The 21125-nt window shown below is 40.5% G+C and overlaps 8 protein-coding genes across 11 annotated transcripts; 3 read left to right on the forward strand and 5 right to left on the reverse strand.

Moving 5' to 3' along the window:
- Nucleotides 1-63: 63 nt before the first annotated feature.
- Nucleotides 64-2761, reverse strand: LOC117573648 (nuclear pore complex protein Nup93-1). Its single transcript, XM_034256968.2, has 4 exons — nucleotides 2538-2761; nucleotides 2299-2482; nucleotides 846-2233; nucleotides 64-787 (listed from the first exon to the last, which is right to left on the reverse strand). The coding sequence occupies exons 1-4, from the start codon at nucleotides 2693-2695 to the stop codon at nucleotides 124-126; spliced, it is 2394 nt and encodes a 797-aa protein (XP_034112859.1). The 5' UTR covers nucleotides 2696-2761; the 3' UTR covers nucleotides 64-123.
- A 553-nt stretch (nucleotides 2762-3314) lies between these two features.
- Nucleotides 3315-5003, reverse strand: LOC117574058 (GTP-binding protein Rheb homolog). The gene is made up of 5 exons (XM_034257674.2): nucleotides 4699-5003; nucleotides 4405-4476; nucleotides 3993-4200; nucleotides 3803-3932; nucleotides 3315-3740 (listed from the first exon to the last, which is right to left on the reverse strand). The coding sequence occupies exons 1-5, from the start codon at nucleotides 4745-4747 to the stop codon at nucleotides 3651-3653; spliced, it is 549 nt and encodes a 182-aa protein (XP_034113565.1). The 5' UTR covers nucleotides 4748-5003; the 3' UTR covers nucleotides 3315-3650.
- A 259-nt stretch (nucleotides 5004-5262) lies between these two features.
- On the forward strand, nucleotides 5263-6441 carry LOC117574057 (RNA-binding protein 42). Its single transcript, XM_034257673.2, has one exon. The coding sequence runs from the start codon at nucleotides 5379-5381 to the stop codon at nucleotides 6288-6290; it is 912 nt and encodes a 303-aa protein (XP_034113564.1). The 5' UTR covers nucleotides 5263-5378; the 3' UTR covers nucleotides 6291-6441.
- Nucleotides 6442-6459: 18 nt separating this feature from the next.
- Nucleotides 6460-9694, reverse strand: LOC117574059 (phospholipid phosphatase 5). 3 transcript variants are annotated; one of them, XM_034257676.2, is made up of 4 exons: nucleotides 9604-9694; nucleotides 8073-8362; nucleotides 7583-8001; nucleotides 6460-7519 (listed from the first exon to the last, which is right to left on the reverse strand). In XM_034257676.2, exons 1-4 carry the CDS (start codon nucleotides 9643-9645, stop codon nucleotides 7128-7130), a joined length of 1143 nt encoding a protein of 380 aa, XP_034113567.2. In that variant the 5' UTR covers nucleotides 9646-9694; the 3' UTR covers nucleotides 6460-7127. The 3 variants fall into 3 exon arrangements, with proteins under 3 accessions (XP_034113567.2, XP_034113566.1, XP_034113568.1); XM_034257675.2 differs by lacking the exon at nucleotides 9604-9694 and adding an exon at nucleotides 9215-9540; XM_034257677.2 differs by lacking the exon at nucleotides 9604-9694 and adding an exon at nucleotides 8470-8564.
- Nucleotides 9695-10139: 445 nt separating this feature from the next.
- Nucleotides 10140-10796, forward strand: LOC117574060 (uncharacterized). The gene has a single exon (XM_034257678.2). The coding sequence runs from the start codon at nucleotides 10216-10218 to the stop codon at nucleotides 10696-10698; it is 483 nt and encodes a 160-aa protein (XP_034113569.1). The 5' UTR covers nucleotides 10140-10215; the 3' UTR covers nucleotides 10699-10796.
- Nucleotides 10797-11163: 367 nt separating this feature from the next.
- Nucleotides 11164-17091, forward strand: LOC117576679 (phosphatidylinositol 4-kinase type 2-alpha). 2 transcript variants are annotated; one of them, XM_034261673.2, is made up of 7 exons: nucleotides 11164-11704; nucleotides 11764-12571; nucleotides 14768-14886; nucleotides 15118-15251; nucleotides 15310-16341; nucleotides 16407-16475; nucleotides 16541-17091. In XM_034261673.2, the coding sequence occupies exons 1-7, from the start codon at nucleotides 11516-11518 to the stop codon at nucleotides 16542-16544; spliced, it is 2355 nt and encodes a 784-aa protein (XP_034117564.1). In that variant the 5' UTR covers nucleotides 11164-11515; the 3' UTR covers nucleotides 16545-17091. The 2 variants fall into 2 exon arrangements, with proteins under 2 accessions (XP_034117564.1, XP_034117566.1); XM_034261675.2 differs by lacking the exons at nucleotides 11164-11704; nucleotides 11764-12571 and adding an exon at nucleotides 13670-14213.
- Nucleotides 17092-17270: 179 nt separating this feature from the next.
- LOC117576681 (DNA cross-link repair 1A protein) lies at nucleotides 17271-19620 on the reverse strand. Its single transcript, XM_034261677.2, has 3 exons — nucleotides 18527-19620; nucleotides 18015-18468; nucleotides 17271-17947 (listed from the first exon to the last, which is right to left on the reverse strand). Exons 1-3 carry the CDS (start codon nucleotides 19549-19551, stop codon nucleotides 17453-17455), a joined length of 1974 nt encoding a protein of 657 aa, XP_034117568.1. The 5' UTR covers nucleotides 19552-19620; the 3' UTR covers nucleotides 17271-17452.
- A 153-nt stretch (nucleotides 19621-19773) lies between these two features.
- On the reverse strand, nucleotides 19774-21034 carry LOC117576687 (protein-L-isoaspartate(D-aspartate) O-methyltransferase). Its single transcript, XM_034261682.2, has 4 exons — nucleotides 20779-21034; nucleotides 20577-20713; nucleotides 20114-20518; nucleotides 19774-20050 (listed from the first exon to the last, which is right to left on the reverse strand). Exons 1-4 carry the CDS (start codon nucleotides 20831-20833, stop codon nucleotides 19967-19969), a joined length of 681 nt encoding a protein of 226 aa, XP_034117573.1. The 5' UTR covers nucleotides 20834-21034; the 3' UTR covers nucleotides 19774-19966.
- Nucleotides 21035-21125: the final 91 nt, after the last annotated feature.

Consider the following 21125-nt stretch of genomic DNA (forward strand, 5'->3'; position numbering starts at 1 on the left):
CTTTTGAAATACATTAACAGCAAAGACTTATTTTAATTAATTAACGGAAATAATGATGTTAAATACCCGTTAAATCAATGTAAACAGTTGAAAAAGTTTAATTATGCATTTTTATTGCTGTTCTCAATGCATCAACAGCTCGAGCTGCAACAGCCGCTGGTTTGTGGGACAATAGGGCATCGTAGCTGCCATGTTTGCAATGGCTTTGGCACGTTCACGCAACTTTTGCGTTTGTTCGTAATGCATTATGCTAACTGGTTCTGTGCCCGATCTCATCTGTTTGTACTTCATGTGGATAATGTCCATTGCGGCCACCATGACATCAGGTATTACCTTGATGACCTCACCGCTTAAACGACGAACGTTCACCAGACATTCATCCACCTCCTGAACGTTATTCGGTATAAGTCTTGTGTGATCGAGCTGCTCTAGCGCCACCAAATGCTTGCCTTCATTGTAGTTATCGAAAAACTTAAGCAGATCCCGCAGCAACGAAAAGCTTATAAGGATCTTGGGTTCAATCTCCGTGTTCCGTGCACTAAGCAGTTTGCTGTAACGCTCAGTCTCCAAACTAAGCCGGGCACGCAATGTGCCCTCTACGGCCGGCTGCTGCACTACTTGAGCCAATAGAATGGAAATATGTTTCAGTGCCAGGTTGAGTTTGCCAGCCATATCATACAAGCGCACTGCCATCTCAAAGCTGCCACGGGCAACCAGCTCATCGGCCACCAAGCCAGCAATCGTTTGTGTATCAAACTCCGGACAGCTAAATTGTCGAAATAAACCGCTGTGGAAACATTTATAATTAAGGTACTATTTACTTTAATGAAGGAAAATAAACTTACCCACTGACTTCTTGATCGGCTACAATGCCCGTCTTGCGTTGTCCGAATATTAGGTCAAAGATGCTGGTGTCCAATACGCCGCTGTCTACGACCAGATCACAGACGCACGTCAAAAACATGTTGCGCCCCTTGGGATCATGCAAATTTCTCAGCGTATAATAATAGTGCAGCGCCTCGGCGGTGTCTGTGCTCTCAAAACGCTGCACATAGAGGCGAATGAGACGCGCCAGATTTAGACGACGCATAGGAGTCGGATCCGCAATGTCAATGGTGAGCAGAGGCTGAGCTACGCTGCGTACGCCACCCAAAATGCCCAGCTCATTAAGGGCAATGGCCATGTGCACGGCGTGCACACGATTGGCATCGGTACGGGAAAGAAATTCAATAGCAGCCTCAAACTGACCGGTAAGCGCCAACGCCTGGAAGTATAGGTGTGGCTGCTGGCTAGCATTGAAATACTTTTCGCCATAGTTTTCAATAAACGAGGTTTGCAAGTGGCTATAGCCAGCTGCATCCCCAGGACGCAGCATAGCCAATTTAATCCAGAGAAAGTCATCAATGGTCTTGGCCACCTCGCCATGCACTTCATTCGTATCGCAGCCAAGCAAAATGCAGTAGACAGCCTTCTTATAGGCATCCGTAGTGTTGCGTATTTTGTTGGCATACTGCAGCTTCAGTTGACTCTCGATTTTCGAGTTCACGACACCCGCTTGACGATCCGCAATGAGCTGGGCAAACTCATCACAACTCGGTCCGGCCTCACGCAGAAATTCCACAGCAGTATCGACGGCGCCGCAACGTAAGCTATAATAGATGAGTGGCCACAATGGTTTGCCACCGGCTGTGTCCACTAAACCAATGATCTGCTGTCCGCTAAACCGTTGGCTCACATAGTTGCGCACCAGTTGATAGCTATCGGCACTGGCCACCATAACCGAACTGATGTAGAGTCTGTAGCGACGCTCCAGATACGTTTTAGCATGCTGCACAAACTCTGGACGCTGCTGGCGGCTCTTAATAGGATCACAAGCTGTAGTGGCGACTTCACCCACTTGTGTCACACACGCGAGCAACATCCACATCTCGGCCAGACGTGCATCTCCAAACTGGCTAGCTAGTTGGGCGAATCTCTGCACCAGATTGGGCCGTGGGCGACCTCTCAAGACTAGTCCATTGTATTGACACAATTCCTGGGCGTACTTCAAGCTCAGTTTATCCAGACAGGAAGGGGGAGAGCTGTCGGGGTTTAGGATTATCTGTTCGGGCAGCCGCTGCAGATCTATGAAATTCTGCGAGGGTGCAATTAGAGCATCCAGCAAACGGGTTTTCTCCTCGTTCCAGTTGCTTATTAAGTTGCCCCATTTTTGCTTATTCACAGAGTCGCTAATCTGCGAAAGCACAAAATTATATGGAATATTAATAGTTCATTTATGAGTGAAGTTAACTTATGTACATTCTTGTTGGTATCCTCGATGACAGAGAGAATCGCATTTTCTCGTTCATTCTTCAAAAATGTGGAGACATCTGTGTCGGCATTGGCAGCTTCCACTGGCTCGAATGTTTTTCCCGTTTGAAGCGCCTCGAGTTTTTGGTTTAGCTTAGGCAAGTCAATGCCTTTGGATCCCAACAGTATTTGCCTAAATTATACAAATTCTAAAATGCCGGTAAAATAAGAATGCCATTTCTTCTTACGCTTGTATTTCTTTGGCGCCCGTTTGGGTGACTCGACTGTGCAATTGTTCTGTGGCTTGCAACACCTGCTGCAGCGTTCTCTCCACACCTGGCAATTCACATTCCGCGCTTCCTTTTGCTAGATTTTGTGCACGTTGCAGCAACGTATTTAAATCCATTTTGACAAACAAACAATCACTGCCTCACCGCACAAATAAAAACGCGGACTGACTGTAAACAATGCACAGTGCTTAACAACGCATTTTTCTGACATGTTTTACTTTCCAGCACTGCGACTGTAAATATGTTTAGCGACGTTGTCACCTTGCCACTTTTACAACACTGCAATGTTGGCGGTAAGTTTAACACAAAAAAAACTCTACTGATGAAGTCATACATAATAATAAGGTATAATATTTATAACTAACTTGATTAAGCAAAAAAAAAACAAAATTACCATTTAATTTTGTAATTTGATACTTTGATTCAGCGGAATTGTCGCTCTTTTTATTTATTGGAAAATCATAAAAATTGATCTTTTCAGGTCAGATCAATTTTCTGTTACTCCGATTATTTTTCAAATGCTCTACTTAACAAAAATACTGTTGTATTTTAAACATTTTTACAATACTCATCGAAACCCTTTCCATAAATTGAAGTCCAACAATTTTTAATACTTTACTTTATTACATGGAAATAAAAATGAATATTAAGAAATAATAATTATAATGGCTAATTAATCAGCACGTATGGAAAAATTAATAGCTAACTCAATTAAAAAAAACAATACGAAAGATATTGGATTAATAGTACAAATTATATTTAAATTGAAACTAAAGACATTGTAAGTTTTGCATATAAATTTTGTAACTGTTATTGTTATTGTGAAAAAGTGTACTAACTTAAACCTGCTTTGTTTTCTAAACGGCTACCACAATCGCTGCTGGGCATTAATTTGTGGCACCTCAATATTTGTTGTTAGTTTTTGTGTGATTGTGTTTTTGTTTTTATTTGCCGTATTAACTTAGTAACTACTAGTTTGTATATGTTTTCATGCTTCTCAGACAAAAATTCTTTACATAAGAATAGATAATGAACCGATTTCATATTGCCATTGCCATTTTCGCTTTACACTTATGATACAATACAACTGCTCTTCTCTGGTGGATTGCCATTCTCGTTCTCAATTAGCATCAGTAATTGGTGAAAAATGTCGCCCACAGACTATAAAAGATAAAACGATATGGAAAAAGTCGAAAGTATAAAATTGTATGCTTTAAACTCACTTCATTTTGTTTAGCAGATGTTTCGAGAAATGCTGCTCGCCAGGATTCAGCCAGTTTCTTGCCCTCTTCTGTGGAAACTGTGCGCTCTTGATGCAAATCTTTCTTATTTCCAACTAAGACAACAGGTACGCTGCAACAACGATTAATTTTTAGGCAAATCTAAGGGAAAGGGTTAAAGTGGTTCTCATACTATTTCTTGCCCATCACATCCAACAGCTTTTCGTAGATAATTTTGATAACTTCAAAAGACTTTTGACTAGTTATGGAATATACCAACACATAGCCATGGAAATCCATGCTATATTGTACCGGAAATATGCTATACTCGTCCTGTCCAGCTGTATCGACCAGTTTAACGCCATAATCCTGCGAGTTGACTCGCGTAACCTTGGTGAATGCTGTAATAAATTATGTAAAAAGTGTGTTAAGCTCGTGCTAATGTCGAATTGCGTTCTTTGTGCATGAATAAAGCGCATGTACAGTTGACTATCATCCTTCATAAAAATGACTAATTTTAAATGATGTGAAAATGCTGTTTATATTTTCTAAGAAACAGCTGTTAAGTTTATAAGTACATACATATGTACATATTTGTTACTTACTATTTTCAATAGTTGGATCATAAGAGTCCACGAATTGGCCTTCAACAAACTGTATACTGAGCGATGATTTACCTATTGGAGACGCAATTATTTGTTATGATGTACAAAATTGTTTGCTGCGTTGTTCTTGTTGTCGTTGTTGTATCTGTGTTGTCAAAATACTACGCAATTACAGCACAAGCAACAACAACAAGGCTACACGCACCCACGAACTTTAAATACTTCAACAGCAGCTGTAGCATTAACGTTAGTCAGACTAAAGTTGAAGCTGGAGAAGATTAACATTGTACTTACCGACTGAACGGTAACCCATCATAGCTATATTGCGTTCTTTTGGTGGCATTATTATGTACGCCAATTAATTATTTTAACTTTGTACAATTGTTGTTGTTGCTTTCAACAATGTGAGTGTGTTTGTGTGAGCTGCGATTCACCTGTGTCTCTTTTTGAGCTATGTGATTCGCTTCAAAAATACTTGATGCTATCACAGTCAAATTGGTTACAACGCAATGCAATTTTTTTTATTGTTTAATTAAATTATGTATTATTTCTTGCACTAAGCTGTTGTAGCGACAACTAGAATTATCGGTATTATGAAAAATATCGAAGTTCACATCAGCTCGATACACCAACAGAGTTGCAATAGAAACTTTTCTTGTCCGGCACATGTACTAAATTTATACCGTATTTAGACCAATTCGTATTTTTGCATTGCACTAACATTTTAATTATATATATTTACATATATTAAGACAACACAAATTAAATAAAATTCTCAAAATAAATCTATGTTTTTATATTATTTGTAGCCAAGTTTGTCGGAAAAGGGATTTAGGGCATCTTTTGATATGCAATGTATGGTCACTCTGGAACACTACAAACATCTGTTGTCTGGGAAGCATTTGCCGTGAAAATTGAATAATTGATTTTAATTTTTTGAATTTTGACTTATTTATAACGAAACGGCCTTCACAATGGGCACCAAGCGTCGTAACATCGAGGACGAACTGTCGCGCTTCGAAGCCGAGATCTCCAAACCGCCCGCTCGCAATCTTTTCGTTCCCAATCAAGTGCGTCCAATAATCGCGGCAAATACGTATACAAACGTACAGCAGAGGCTGCAACAGCATCAGCCGCGTTTAACGGTGCCCCCTCCACCGATACCGCCGCCACCCACGTTCATGTCCACCTTCGTACCCACGGGCAGCAACACAACATCCACATCGCCAGCCAAGACCATGGCCCCCACTCCCGTTGTTCTGAGCAGCGCGCCCAAGTTGTATCAGTGTCGTCAGTCGGTGCATGTGCCCACAGTAGCTACGGCGCCAGCTATTGATATCAACATCAATTCGATTCAGTTTGATGTTACACAGAAGCTCAAGAAGCTCAAGGCGGAAAAATCAGGACCCAATCCCATTGCCGAGGAGGCAATCAAGGCAGCGCGTGCCTCATCCGCATTGCAATCATTTCAAACCACAGAGCGAAAGAAGAAGGATCGCAAAACGGTCCGAATTGCAGGCGGCACTGTGTGGGAGGATTCATCATTGGCCGACTGGCCGGATGATGATTTTCGCATTTTCTGCGGTGATCTCGGCAATGACGTCAACGACGAAGTCCTTACGCGTACATTCAACAAGTTCCCATCGTTCCAGCGTGCGCGTGTTGTGCGCGATAAACGAACTGGGAAGAGCAAGGGATTCGGATTCGTCAGCTTTCGTGAACCAGCCGATTTTATACGCGCCATGAAAGAAATGGATGGGCGTTATGTGGGCAGTCGACCCATAAAGTTGCGCAAGAGCACCTGGAGGCAGCGCAGCTTGGACGTCGTAAAGAAAAAGGAGCGAGAGAAGCAAGTGCTCCTGCAGGCCTTTAACTCCATGGGTTAAAGGGAAGCTTTTGAATCACTTGGTAAAAAATTTAGGCTAGATTTCGGTCACAGTTTTTGAGGATGTAGCAAATTTGTATTTACAATGTTCGGATGTTGCTGCTGCAGAATAAGCATAAATAAAGATAAACTCGTTAAAATTTACATTTTAGCCAAATAAAAAAAGGAAATGAAATGATAAATTGTTTGTTTAATTTATTGGAATATTTTGTATAATAACGAAATGATTGTTTAAGTTACAAGATGTCTGAACTCAGCTTTTTTTATATTAATTGAACTATAGCATCGTCATAACTATTATGAATTGTTCGTTCGGTTTATAGGAGTATTTTTAACGTAAGCGAAATGGTAGCTTAAGCTAAGATTTCTGAACTTAGCTTCTTCTTATAGCTTCATCATAACTATTGTAAATTGTTCGTTTGATGTTTTAGAATATTTTGTTCAACAACGAAATGAAATGGTTTCAGTTGCGAGATATATATTGTCAATGTTTATTTGTTCCCAGACAATGTTTAGTTTAATTGTACGATAGCATCATGAACAACATTATTATCATCTTGTTTCGGCGACTAGCGAAGAAAGCTTTCGAATTGAACTAAAGTACATATAACATAATACCCTTATTTGAATTAGTGTGTCCCAGCTTACACTATGCTACAAACTACTAGATACACCTATATATCTATTTAAGCCAAACTGCACTGATATCCTGCACAGTGGTGTGCTTTAAAGCCAACATTAAAATGTTAGGTGATTACCTTTTAGGAATTGGTAATGTAAACCTCTCTCTATAACAATACTTAGAAGAGTAAAGCTAATTATGTGATAATATATTTGCTTAGTACCACTTGGACTGTTCCTTGCTGTTGCCCAGCAGCGGCCTTCTCAGCACATCGCCACCATCCTCTGTATCCTCCAACTCCTCACTTGCCTCACGACGCTTGATTCTCGACCAACGAGAAAATGGTTTGCCCGCCTCTGTCGAAAAGATAGAGGGATAATACTGTCTGTAGCTGTAGTAGCCACAGACAAGACCAATTAGCGCACCGACTGTCACATCCTGCCAGTGATGATGATAGTCACAGGTGCGACTGACAGCCACCAAGGTCGCCACAATGAGGGGCACAATGGCAACGCAAAGACGCCACGTTTGTCCGCGTCCACGAGCGTCGAAGGCATGCAGCTTAGCACCCACATAGTAGGTAACGAATCCAAAGCTAGCAAAGGCAACTGTAAGAATACCAGTAAATATTAGAGGCTGCTTTCATTTTTGGATTAGCTTGGTGTACTCACATGACGAGTGACCACTGGGAAAACTCTTGCGACCCTCGTTGATTTCACTAGCGATGCCCGTGCAATTAAAGTCGAGCAGCGACGAGCCCAGCGTGTTTGCCGTTTCATTTAACAGCATGATGCCATCGGGAAAGCAACGATAAAAGTAATCTGGCCGTGGGCGACCCACGGTAATCTTCAAGAGACTCGTTGGAATGCCATTCATGCAGACGGCCAATGTCCACGCCCAGCTGGCAGCACGGAAATCCCTTCGATTCTTGGTGAACGCATAGAAAATCAAGGTGAGCAACAGGGGAACAGTTATCACCAGTATCAATAGATCACCGCCTCTAACGATATCGGGCCGACGTGGATTCTTGTAGAGCCACAGCTCTTCTGCGTGTATTTCCCGTTTGAATGCGGGCGTCGTTTCCAATTTGCTGCAACGTGGATGGAAAACGTGAGTCATTTTTTTTATGTGGCTTTAAAAACAGATGCAAATTGTACTCACAAGAAGACGACAACAATCACAATGCGTATGATAACATCAACTATGTCGATGAATCTCTTCTTGCTCGCTGGCACCTGTTCCTCGCGTTCTTCAATTGGAGCCTCGTCGTTTGGCTTAAACTCATTGCGCCACATGTTGTTAGCACTGCGATTGTCCAAATCTTCAGTTGAACTTTCACCAAGACTACTACGGTGCAAGACAGACTTGCTTGGAGTCGTTGACATTTTATTGTTCACCTGGGAATTGCTGTCAGTTGATTCACTGAGTTCTATGTTAGTTTTTCGTGTAGTCTGAATAATTGATAAGAGATAACAATTAGCGCCAAGTCACTTAAATTCGTATGAGCGTTGAATATGTGTGGGATTTCTGTGCTCTGATAAGATAAACAAACACATACATATCTATGTATATGCTTATATTTAGCAACTATAATTCTTTCTTGGCAGAAATGATGTGGCGTCAATACATCTCACTTCGTAATACAAAATCTTAACCTGGCTAAATGACAGTGTTGCCAACTCAGCTGTAAAGGGTGGGAAACAAGTTTTCTGGCCTTTTTTAAATTTAGCTTTTTTTACTTTTTCTCAGTATTGCAAAATATTTATCTATAAAGTCTGCATGAATATTTTCTCAAATATATTTTTGATATTACATCATAAACACAGAAGTGATACGCAATAATAGTAAAATGATTTTGTTTAGAAAACTATGAACATTGTATACAAAAATTGTTTGAATTCTTTGAATGTGCTAGTTTATCTAATATTGTTAATTTTGTATAGAATGTTTGTATAATAATTTAAACTGTATTTTTTAATATGTCCAATATCGCTATAAATTTTGTATAAAATGTTATATGCACCTTTTATCTTTGCATTTGGTTGTATGTTTCTTAGCTATTTTTTATAGTTATGTATTTAGCTTTATGGTTTTTCTAATATCATCAAGGGTTGACAGCACTGAGAATAACACAGATACGCACACACGTACACACTAGCACATGCAGAAACACATGTAATAGCTTCGTGATATTTGGTTTGAGCGTATGTCACCTCTGCTAATTATACTGGTCACTTGTATTTAACTTGCAAAGCAGCGACACACCAATATTAGTACATATACATATCAATAGATGGCAGCACCTGTGCTTCAATGGACCAAGACGATTTGTCACCATGAACACCGTCATCGAGCTTGTTGTTGTTTCCGCATTTTCGGCTACGCAAATCCGTGTCCTCCGTATTTTCGCTATTCCGCATTTTATCGAAAGCACTGTTCAAATACAACTTCAACTTTGGAACTATTGTTTGCACGACAATACTGTAAAGTATTACGACTTTCCACTATGTAATCTGTGATTGTCGTTAAATAGTTGAATTGCGCACAGATGTAGCTGACACTTTTAGTAATATTTTGTAAACTAACTGCTACTTGCTAATTGCGGCCCGTTTTTATAACTTTCTCTAATCCGGCGGTCGCGTTGCTATAATACTACTTGAGATCTTATCATCCCACACCGAAACATACATACCCTAACTGAACTTTCCATATTAACATATATTGATTTATACATATTCACATATAATAGATTAAATCTTGATTTAAAGTGTGTCACAATGCTTGAGACTTTTTTCCACAATGAATTTATTTTTGCGATATTGGACAAAATTTACAATCATTGTGACACAGCAGAAAGACTCTTTATCGAAAGGGTAATAAAACAACAGCTGCATCTGCAGATGGAAATTTCAGTTAACAGCAGGGCTGAGCATTAGTTCACTTTCTGAGTTAGTTCATTGCTCATGAGCATTTATCCATGGCGGCACTTTTGAAATGTAATGCTTCCATCAATTTTATATGGCAAAAAACGACATTTCGGTAAATAATTGATATAGACTATTTTATTATTGAATTAATTATTATTCTTTTCACTAAATTATTTGTGAAAACTCTAGATATGCAAAGTTACTTTATTTAACAACAGGGTCGACGTGTGACCGTACTTCATTAGGTAACAGATGTACAAACTGTTAATCTTGATAAAGTTGCACAAGAGCAGGGCTGTTATTGATCATATGATTGGTTCTGTCTTCACAACAAAAAGTTGTAAATTCATTCACTTACCTTCAAAACAAGTGTAAAAATGACTGCTGATAATTGTAAAAGTGACAAAAATGCCACTGGGCAATTGCTGGACTCCCTATATTTGGACATGTTTCATCTAATCGAAGAGCACACTCAATGCCGGCTGGATATCGAACGAACAAACGCCAGTGGTGCAATTCTCTTGGCTCGGACCAAGTTTCAGCAAGGCGGACAATCGCTATCGTCAGCCCAAATTCCAACTGAGAACAGTGCGGAATTCAATGCCCTTTGTCGAGTTGTGGACAAAACAGATGATGATAAAACGGATAAGGTCAGCATTGAGAGACATTCTGTCGACAAGGAGAACGGTTATGTGGAGCCTTTGCATTGGTTTAGCGTCTTACCGCCAATGAGCTTGCGGACTGCGGTGGAACGATTCAAGAAATCCATAGAACTGGTTGCTGAAAGTACAAATCTGCAACGGGAGCTTGCTAAAGTCTTGAATGGCATTGATAGGTTACGACGATCCCTTGCACTCTAAAGAAAACGCATTGTAGCTAAACTAGATATTTAAATAAGAATAAAGTTAAAAAAATGAGATCAAGTTTTATCTAAAATCAATAAACTAAAAAATGTAAACATTGCATTTGAGTGGTTACAGAGGGACCGCAGTTGAAAAAAATTACTCAGACAAATATACCAACAAGGACTTTGAAATGAATATGTGTCATAAAAAAAAAGACCGTATTGTTTTTCAATTAAAAGTTATTATTGTTATTGTTACCAATACTGAGCTGATTAAAATCCCTTAGGTTAAAAATATAAATAATAAAAAAATTTATTGGTAGCACTGGTTTACAAAAATATACTGATCACGGGCATAAATGGTCACTCTGCTAAACGGTTCAAAAAAACGATTTCAATCCTCAAGTAATCGATTGTAGAATTTTGTCAAGAACAATTGCAATTATGAACGAGTGGACATTGCCGTCAGCTGATTTGTGGGTGAGTGGACAGTCTGGTGGCTCATCATTTTCGTATCTGGCAGGAAAGAATCGATATATATATAATCTTTAGCGAGAGCAACCAAATCAATAATTTGCTAATGCGCAGAATAAGCAACCAAAAAAACAACAAAAACAGTCATTGTACCAAATTAAAGATTAAATTGTAGAACATGCAAATTCAGAATAATAGAGGCGTTGAGCCCAGCAGCAGATAACAAACAGTGTTCGTCACATAAAAAAGTCACACAACGCGCGCCTTTGTTGTTTGTGTTCTTGCTGCTGCATTCCCCAATTCATCGTTTTGAAGCTACCCCACCCCATCCCTCAAAAAGAAATTAAGAACATACAGTCATGAATAACGCCCAGTCGAAGAGTGAAGCGCCTCTGCTGCAGCTGGAGGATGAAGTGGATCTCATTGGTGATTTTCTCAAGCAGCAGTCAACAACAACGACAACAACAGCAGGAAGCAATCAGCTGGCGCCGCTGCTGAATGGCTTCGAAGCCAACAATGGTCTCAATCAGTTGACGACGCAAGTGGAGGTGAGTCTGTTAATGATTAAAGATCCGAAAATTGTAATGAGAAATGTTACCCCCTGCAGATAAATACAATTGGCAAGGCGGCCAATGGCAAGCGACGTTCGAGGCGTAAACCTAAGAGAGATAGAGATCAAATACTGTTATCAGTGGACGATGATGATGATGATGTTGCTGTTGATGATGATGATGCTGCGTCTGCTGATAACATTGGGAGCAATGATGTGGCTCACAATGATGGCGCCGCTGGTGGGGGCGACGAAGTCGAAAATGTAGATCTCTTTGTCACCAACAACAACAACAACAGCAAAAAGAAGCAACCGCAACATCAACTCTTATTGCTGCACGATGGTGACGACGGCGACGACGACGACGATGCAGATGGCGACGATGAAGAAGAGTGCGTTGTGTTGCTGAACAACAAAAGCAGAAACCCGCCTGCACTACGCAATGGCAATGCCAAAGCTAAAAGCAAACAGCACTCTGAGGAGAGCAGCGATAGTTTAAGCGGCAGATCAAGCACAACGACACCGCAAAAACAACAGCAGTCAGCGGCAGCAGCAGCGTTGATGATTAGTCAGATTGCAACACCAACGCGACGTGGAACGACAGCGGCAAACGCAGCTACTTCAGCGTCCACATCACCGCTAAAAGCAACGACAACGACACGTTTACCCCACGACGCAGAGGTCGACGATATTTGTTTGGTGCCAGAAATCGATTTCGAGGGCATGTCGACGGACGCGGGCAGCGATAATCGCGAATCGCAGCCTCTGCTCGGCGGTGGCAGCCACGGCAGTCGCATCACTGATCTACTTGGCGCACTGGGACGTGGACACGATCATCTTGACCTCATGTCAAACACCTTTGGCGGTGAGTCAAACTGGCAAAAAAAACTAGCAAAAAGAAGTCTTACAACTCATGTGGGGCTTCCTTCATTGTGTCGCTCATTGCTACTCAAGCAAGCTGCTTGTGAAATTGAATTGCTTTTATCTTTATCTCGCATAGGAAACATTGCCAAGGGATTTCCCTGAATTTAAAGCTTTATATTTTATTCCGTCTTGTTGATTCACCCTGTAAAGCACATGTGGGTTTGGTTGTAATCTCTATTTTCTAGTTTAGTTCTTATGGATAATTAAATAGCCAGAGCAATTAGTGTATCAAATTTACATTACATTAAATTGTATATTCAAGATAATTGCATTACAACATTGCTATAAGTACACATTTCGGATAATGCTATACATAGTTAAATTGTTATTTATAGTTAAAATGATATTTACTATTTGAATCTTAAATGCATTGCGTATAATGTAACATTTTGATTAATTGCGCAATTTTTGAGTCATGTGATATGTTTTATATGGACAATTTTCAGTTAAAAGTTCAGCTAATTGTTAAGGTGGTTTATTTTAAAATGAAAATAAACCCTCAAATGTTTATTGAGCTTTGCAGATAATTGCAGCATTCCTTGCGTATTCAAAAACTGTTTTGAATGGTAACAATAGAATTACTTATTTATTGTTAAAGTGTAATAGTTTCAGAACTAAACAAAAGTATAAATAGCGTTGGTTGGCTGACCTTCAACTATATATGGCTGCAAATTTATGACGTAGTTAAAAGATAAATATGCTGGTTATGAATTTAATTGGCGAGTGTATAAACAAGTCGACTTCTATTTTGTTCATAGTCCAACAAGTTCTCTCGCTCTCTCTCGCTGCTATTCAACTCTTTTGTGTTTTTTTTTTATTAAGTTGAATTTCTGACTAATTCTTATTTAATTCAATTCAATCTGCACACAAAGCTGACTGACTGACCCACTCAATGTGCGCTGATCCAATGTGAAACACGTATACGTAATATTTGTGCATATTATTATGTGATATAGTATATGCAAAAATTATAGCCAACAAGGCAAAAAAAAAAAAAACAACAATTACGCGACGTTCGACGAATAATTGTTGTGATCGCATTTGAGTTTCCCTTCAGTAAATAATTGAAATACGATTTCTTCACAAAAGTTTGATAAACAAAATTGAACAAGTTACAAATTAATTGCATGTATTAGTAAAAATGGGTAATGCGCAGCAAATCTTTGTCGATGAATGGACATAGACAACAATAACATTAACTGGATACGTAAAGCGATATGCAGCAATGTCGACTCATCGCGACCAACATACAGAGACCGAGCCAAAGCCAATCCCACCTCCTAAACCAAAGCCAAGAGTTGAACACATTGAACTAAAAGAGTCAGCTAACAACAACAACAGCAATAGTGAAAATACCACTCAAGAGGATGATTCAGATGTATCGAGCTACGTGGAATATGAATGTCATTGCTGCAAGCAAAAATGTCACGATGCCGAGAAGGATTATCTGCCATCGCATTCCGATGAGGATGAAGTACCTGTTGTCTACTCCTCGCAGCCCACAACACATGACTCGATTGCCACCGAAGTGAAAATCCAACAGCCCAAATGCCAATGTGCCAATTGTCCGCTGAAGAATATGTGTAAGTTAGGCAGTCAACCAGCTAGCCAGCCATGTGGCAAGCGAGGCATGTGTGGCACCTTATCGAAATGCTTTAGATATGCAAATACTTTTAACTGGGCCAACAATTTTAATTGAACGCTGGCTGCTTATCGCAAGCTGTTTGCGTTACTTTTTTCCATTGTCATTTCAATGCCGAATTCGGTGGGCTCCAGTCGCGACAATTTCGTCCAGCACGTGTTCAGCATTTGCCAGGATCTGGGCGAGTTTAACGAAAACTTTGAGTTCATAGGTAGAGAAAGGGAGAGAAATTCTCTAAAGCAATCAATAGGCCACAGTCTGTTGGCTATTTATAGCAACAGCTGTGTCACGACATGGCCTGAGACACATTACAGACCCAAGTCATTGTTATTAATTATTCACACATCACATTTCGTTTATAATTGAATCACAATTTGCAGTCTGCTTTTAGGCGCTGTCAAGGGCAATGCGCATTTTCATATTGCGCACGAATTTCATTAGTAATTTCCGCATTACTTAATACTATAATAATTATATAATTGATTTTTCTTGCAGACGATCCTCTGTTCTCGGAGATTGTGGCACAGGCGGAATATGCAATCGAACAGGGCATTCTGCCGGAAAGAATCTATCAGGGCAGCAGCGGTTCCTACTTTGTTAAAGATGCGTTAAACGTGAGTACAACTCCAAGTCTTCAACTTCAAAATTTTGCGCCACGCATAGATGACAGCTGCAGAGTTTTAAGCTGACAATCTCCAAACAGCGCATAGAACAAAATACGCGACTAAACGGGGAAGTGTTGCAGCAAAGTTGCGACTCGCAAGACTTTTGGTTTAGCTCGATACAGTTTACATTTTACAAATTACAAAGTCTGTTAACTAAAATATGTTATTATCACATTGCAGCAACGGTGTCTGGCCGTGTTTAAGCCCAAGGATGAGGAACCCTATGGCAGACTGAATCCCAAGTGGACCAAATGGATGCACAAGCTGTGCTGTCCCTGTTGCTTTGGACGCGCCTGCTTGATACCCAATCAAGGGTAAGTAGATTGTGAATTCTCACTGAAATATATGCTTAAACCTCCTTCAATTAATCAGCTACTTGTCCGAGTCTGGAGCCAGTTTGGTGGATCGCAAGCTCAATCTGAATGTGGTGCCCAAGACGCGAGTGGTGCGTTTGGTGGCCGAGAGTTTCAACTATGCGCGCATCGATCGGCAGAAGGCCAAGCTCAAGAAACGCATCAAGGAGCATTATCCATCGGCGCACTTTAATCGCATGAGTCTGCCGCTCAAGACTGGTTCCTTTCAGCTGTTTGTCGAGGGCTACAAGGATGCCGACTATTGGTTGCGTCGCTTCGAGCACGAACAATTGTCGCCAGCTTTAGCGAAATCGTTTCAGTTGCAGTTCGAACGTTTGGTGGTGCTGGACTACATCATACGCAACACGGACAGGGGCAACGACAACTGGCTGATCAAGTATGTGGCACCCAAGCTGGTAGGCGAAGTGGGCGGCACTGGAGGTCGCAAAATGTCACGTTCGCATCCCGTTGTGGGACAGCCAATTATCGATTTGAACGAGCAGTCGGCGCCAGTGACGCTGGAGGCTGAATTGCAACGTGCAACGGCTGGTGGCGGGGAGCCATCGCCCACTTCGATGGGCATAAATGAGCCATCGAATGTGAGCAACAGCTGTGTGAGCACCGACGATGAAGATATACCTAATACGAGTTCCAAGAAGACAGCGCATATGCCTGAGGAGCCCACATGGAATCTGGTCGAGGCGCCGCAAATTAAAATTGCTGCTATTGACAATGGCTTGGCATTCCCATTTAAGCATCCTGATTCTTGGCGTGCATATCCCTATCATTGGGCCTGGTTGCCGCAGGCAAAGGTACCGTTCAGCGATGACATCAAGGATCAGGTGTTGCCACAGCTGTCGGACATGAATTTCGTGGAGGAGATCTGCACGGAACTGTTGTATTTGTTTCAGCAGGATCGTGGTTTCGATAAGCGATTGTTTGAGCGACAAATGTCCGTGATGCGTGGTCAGATTCTGAATCTAACGCAAGCGCTGCGTGATGGAAAATCACCTGTGCAGTTGGTCCAAATGCCTGCGGTCGTTGTTGAGCGGTAAGTAGATGCTGTAACACTCCAAATACTGCTCGATAGTAATGTTATATTATTTCGCCTTTTAGCTCCAGCGGCAGTCGCTTTTTTTCCTTTACGCAGCGCTTCCAAAACAAGAGTCCATTCTTCTCTTGGTGGTAGGTCAAGAACACAATTTAAATTTCATAGGTTTGATAAACTAATTCGCCTTATCTATTTGCAGTTAATTGATCGCTCCACTTGGGCACTCTCGTATTACCCGCCAGGTATATATATTGATAATGTGGTCGGGACCCTCAAGATAAATTGTCGCCTACCTGTTGTGCTTTGTTGTTATCTACTACTTACCATAATTATCGCCAAACGATTTTTAGTTGTAATCCTCCCACAGCGAAAAGAATTTTGTTAAATTTGTTTGTTTTTGGCAAAAAGTCACTTGCTATTTATTTAAATTACATTCACATCTCATGATCACAGTTAACTGTCTGATTTGTCAGGTTATATTGTTTCGTGTAGTCGATTGTTTACTAAAAAAAATGATGAATGAGCAACAAAAATCAATAGATTATCTCCATTCCATAATGCGAAGCTTATACGCTTTTTTCTGTCTACACTATTTTAATTTATACCTAAAACATATCACCAAGAAATGTTTAAAAGTAACCTCATATTTATTGTTTAAGCCAATGGAGCTTAGTGAAGAATTTCTCCTTATTCATTGTGAATATCATTAATAAAAAAAAAACTATACCAGTTAACACTCCTCAAAAGTCAACCCAACTCCTTTTGGGATAATTACGTTAAGCGAGTGTAACTATGTCAACTAGAGGAAACAAAAATATACATAAATATATGGATTAGATTCGAAATTAGATATAAATAAATAATTATATATATATATGTATATTCGATTAAATGTGCAGAAATACAAACGATAATAAAAACATCAAACATGCCTTGTATAACATTTGGTTTATTCAATATGTGAAAAAATATAGCAAGGGCTTCAAGAGCGTTAAGTGGCAGACTAAACATACATATTTGTATTCGAATGGTTCTTTCAATTATCAATATTAAAAAGATAAGTGTACAAAAAACATACAATTTAATTCTAAAACATTGACGACATTTAAGCTCAATCCTCGCGATGATTTGCCAGATAATTTTTAATTAAGTCTATAGCATCCTGAATTATGACTTCGTTCGATGGCGCAGGGCTTGTTCCCTGTTTATTTTGATTAACGTTCATTGGACTAACTGCCATACTAGCACGCTTAGCCATTTTGGACTGCAGCAAACGCAGTCGGGATTGAAAGTATGACGAAATAGACGGTTGATAGGAAATGCTAATCATGCGGCCGCACCCCTCATACTGATACCATTTTGTGGGCACATTGCCCGTCACACAGAGATCGCGTCCCGTTGGAACTGTGCTGATTACTTGCTTTGGTTTGAGAAAGCGAACGAAACGCTCTAATTCTTTATAGCTTGAGTGCTCTGAGTATTCAATGCCAATCACACTGATACGCTTGCCATACGACGGCTTGGAATTTTTTTCCCACCCGCTGGGCCGAATGCCCAAGAGCATATCATACTGTCCCTCGTATTGCTTAAAGTACTGATCCAGTTGCTGTCGAATACAAGAGTAAAAATATAAGAAAACTGGAAACGTATTAGTGTCAGGAAATTCTACTTACTGGATAGCTTATCTTGCCCATGCTGATCACATGCAAGTTAGCTTCAAGGGGATCATCGCAGAGTAACTCCTGCAGTTCTGGCCAATTGAGACAATCGATGGCTTTGCGACGATGTGGTTCAGTCCAAATGCGCAGCGAGAACTCCTTGGCCAATGCCAGCCACAACTTCTCCTTGCCAATCACATATGAGCCGCAAACATGCAAAATGCGTTTCCTGGCATGCTTTTCGTGAAATTCACTAACCAAGTGACACAGACGTGTAATGCTCTCTGACTGATGGCAAAAGTCATAGCTTTCCGCCAGATATGTGGTGTCCAAATAAAGCAGATCAATGTCAGGTTGATTCCAAAAGATGGGCAGTGATTCCATCTCAAAGCTGGCACGAAAATCACCAGTATGCAAAATGCACTTTCCAGTGCTAAGCTTAAAGAGCAGCATAATTGCTCCGGGACAACTGCAAGTGATTAGATTAACTGACTGCGATCTGATTAGAAATATCTTATCGGGCTTACTGATTGGCTTCCAACGCGGTGACTTCAACGCCATCGACCGTAATGGTCTCATCCACATCGATCTCATGCAAATACTGCTCAGCAATGGGTATAAAAGTGCGCACTAAGCGCGCCGTAATTGGACTCATGTAAAGCGGATGGGCGAACTTCTTGGTGAGGCCCACATAGTGATCGGCATGGTAATGACTGAGGAAATAATGCGTTGCGCCTGGAATGTCGCCAAACTGAAAGCCATCTACCACAAAGTTGGTGCCTTCAACAAGTTTATAGGGCGGGAGGCGTCGGCGTGAACGTCTTAGGGGCATATTCTCCTTGCCGGATGCATCATTTGTTAAATCTTCGCTTGGGAGATTATGACATGGTATAACAACCATTGAACTGCTGGCTTCTGTTTGCTGTGGGTCCAAGTCAGCAAGCACTCCAGTGTTTTCATTAACGGGCGTGGTTTTGGGAGCTCTGCAAGATGGACTTTGTTTTATGACAATCTCTTCTTCATCCGAACAGAGATCAATGATATCACATGGTGTTGTTTTGCACTTTGCTTTGGCATTGCGCTGTGGTTGTGTCCGCTTGCGACAGGGTTTCGTTTGCGGCTTGTATTCCACATCTGAACCCGTTTCCGCTGTCGTTACAGTTGTCTCTGTTGCCAATTCTGATTCATTGTCAAACAAGCGTTTGCATCCGGTTGGTTTGCGACCCTGTTTTAACTTTTTGTCCATTTTCTCGACTTTATAACTCTTGGCGCAGCTCTTGAAGAAGTTGTCGATGCGCAATTGACCCGGCAACGGTTCCTTTTTGGCGCCGCGTTTAACTGTTGTTTTATTTTTATTTTCAGCTGCATTATCCTCTAATTTCTCAATGTGCTTCTTCTTTGTTGTTGTTGCAGCTCTTCTGTTTGGCGCCTTTTTTGCATTTTCCGGTGTTTTGTCAGTAGCCGAATTTATAACTGTTTCATCAGCACTGCTTATGTGTTGCAATTCATTTAAACTTTTAATGCGCAGCTTGCCAACATTTGCCTTCGCCATTGTTTTCCTGCCTATCCTGTTGGACCTGTTGCAGCTCACAACTTCTGGCTCTGATTGCAATTAAATCGATAACACTTAACGACAGCAACCCTGAAAATCGGTCATAGCCGAATTGACAATAAAGCAATCGATAGACGTTTGACGCGGTCTATTTCAAAATATTTGTATGATCAATATAACGAGGACTTAATAATTCTATTATTGTAAATTAAGCAAATTAGCTTGTCTATGCCATTATTTCTTTATTTTTGTTAATAAAATATAACTTAACTAAATGGGTATCAAGAAGCAATTCAAATTCATGTCTAAGGTAGACCAATTAGAACCAATACAATTAATGATAATATATCCATAATCGGTAGAGGATAAAACCTAATAGGAGAACAGGAACCAGCACCATTCCCAAGTAATGCAGTCAAGATCGCAAGTCGGTCAAGGGGACATACATGACACCCATCAGACGCGTCATCTGCACTTTGCCATTTTCATCCTTGTCGTACTGCAAATTAAATTTTTTAATTCAATGATTAACAATTCATAGCATATAAAGTTAGCTTCTTACTTGCTGCATATACTGTGAGCCACCTTCGGGGCCAACAGGAACAATGAGACGTCCTCCATTGGCCAGCTGGTTTATTAATTCGGTGGGCGTTTCAGGAGCAGCAGCTCCCACATGAATGGCATCGTACGGCGCTAAGGCTGCGTGTCCCTTGCGACCATCTCCCTCAATAATGAGCATACGATCCGAGTCCAGCATGCTCGCATCATCCGAGTTGAGATTGCTCTTGCTCAAAGCGACCAAAGAGTGCTGATGCTCAATGCCCACTATTCGAGTGTTAGCATTTTCTCCTTTTGCATTTATATAGCGATAGAAGCAAGCAGTTAAATAACCCGAGCCTGAACCCACATCCAGTACATGAGCACCAGGCTTGAGATGATCGCGCAAATATTCCAAAGCAAAAGCATGCTGTGTAAAAAGGAAATTAGTTTTATTAATCTGACCAATTTTTAAAATTTCATTTTACCATATGAGGTGCACTGATAGTGACCCCTCCGCCAATTGGTTGCGGTGCATCCATATACGGATTACGAGGACAGTAGTGCTTGCGATCTGTGGCAATCATTGCATTTGCCACAGCTTCAGACGCAATGACGCCGTAATCTATGCAAAATGCATATAATATAAAAAATAAAAATTTGAAAAATACGCACTTGTTGGTCTCTTACCTCGTAGCTGACGTATTAAATCCGCATTATTAGCACCCACGGAACGCCAGGCCATGCTGTATGAACGCAATAATAGGCCCAGCCTTAAGATATTAGCGAAAGTTAAGTTTTTCAGTTTTGGGTTTTCTTTTGTTTGGTTTTTATGCTTTCCGTTGGTTATGTTGTTGCCTACAACAATTGAGGAACAGCTGTGGCGCAGTGCTGGTAAATGTATCCTATTTAAAAGTGAATTTTTAAAACGAATTTTGTAGCATAGCATACCTAGACATTTAAATGTAAAATTTCTTAATATATTATTTTAAATTACTTGGTAATTTAATAGATACATAATATCTATATTATTCCAT

The sequence above is a fragment of the Drosophila albomicans genome, chromosome 2R (genome assembly GCF_009650485.2).
Source record: "Drosophila albomicans strain 15112-1751.03 chromosome 2R, ASM965048v2, whole genome shotgun sequence".
Classification (NCBI taxonomy): Eukaryota; Metazoa; Arthropoda; class Insecta; order Diptera; family Drosophilidae; genus Drosophila; species Drosophila albomicans.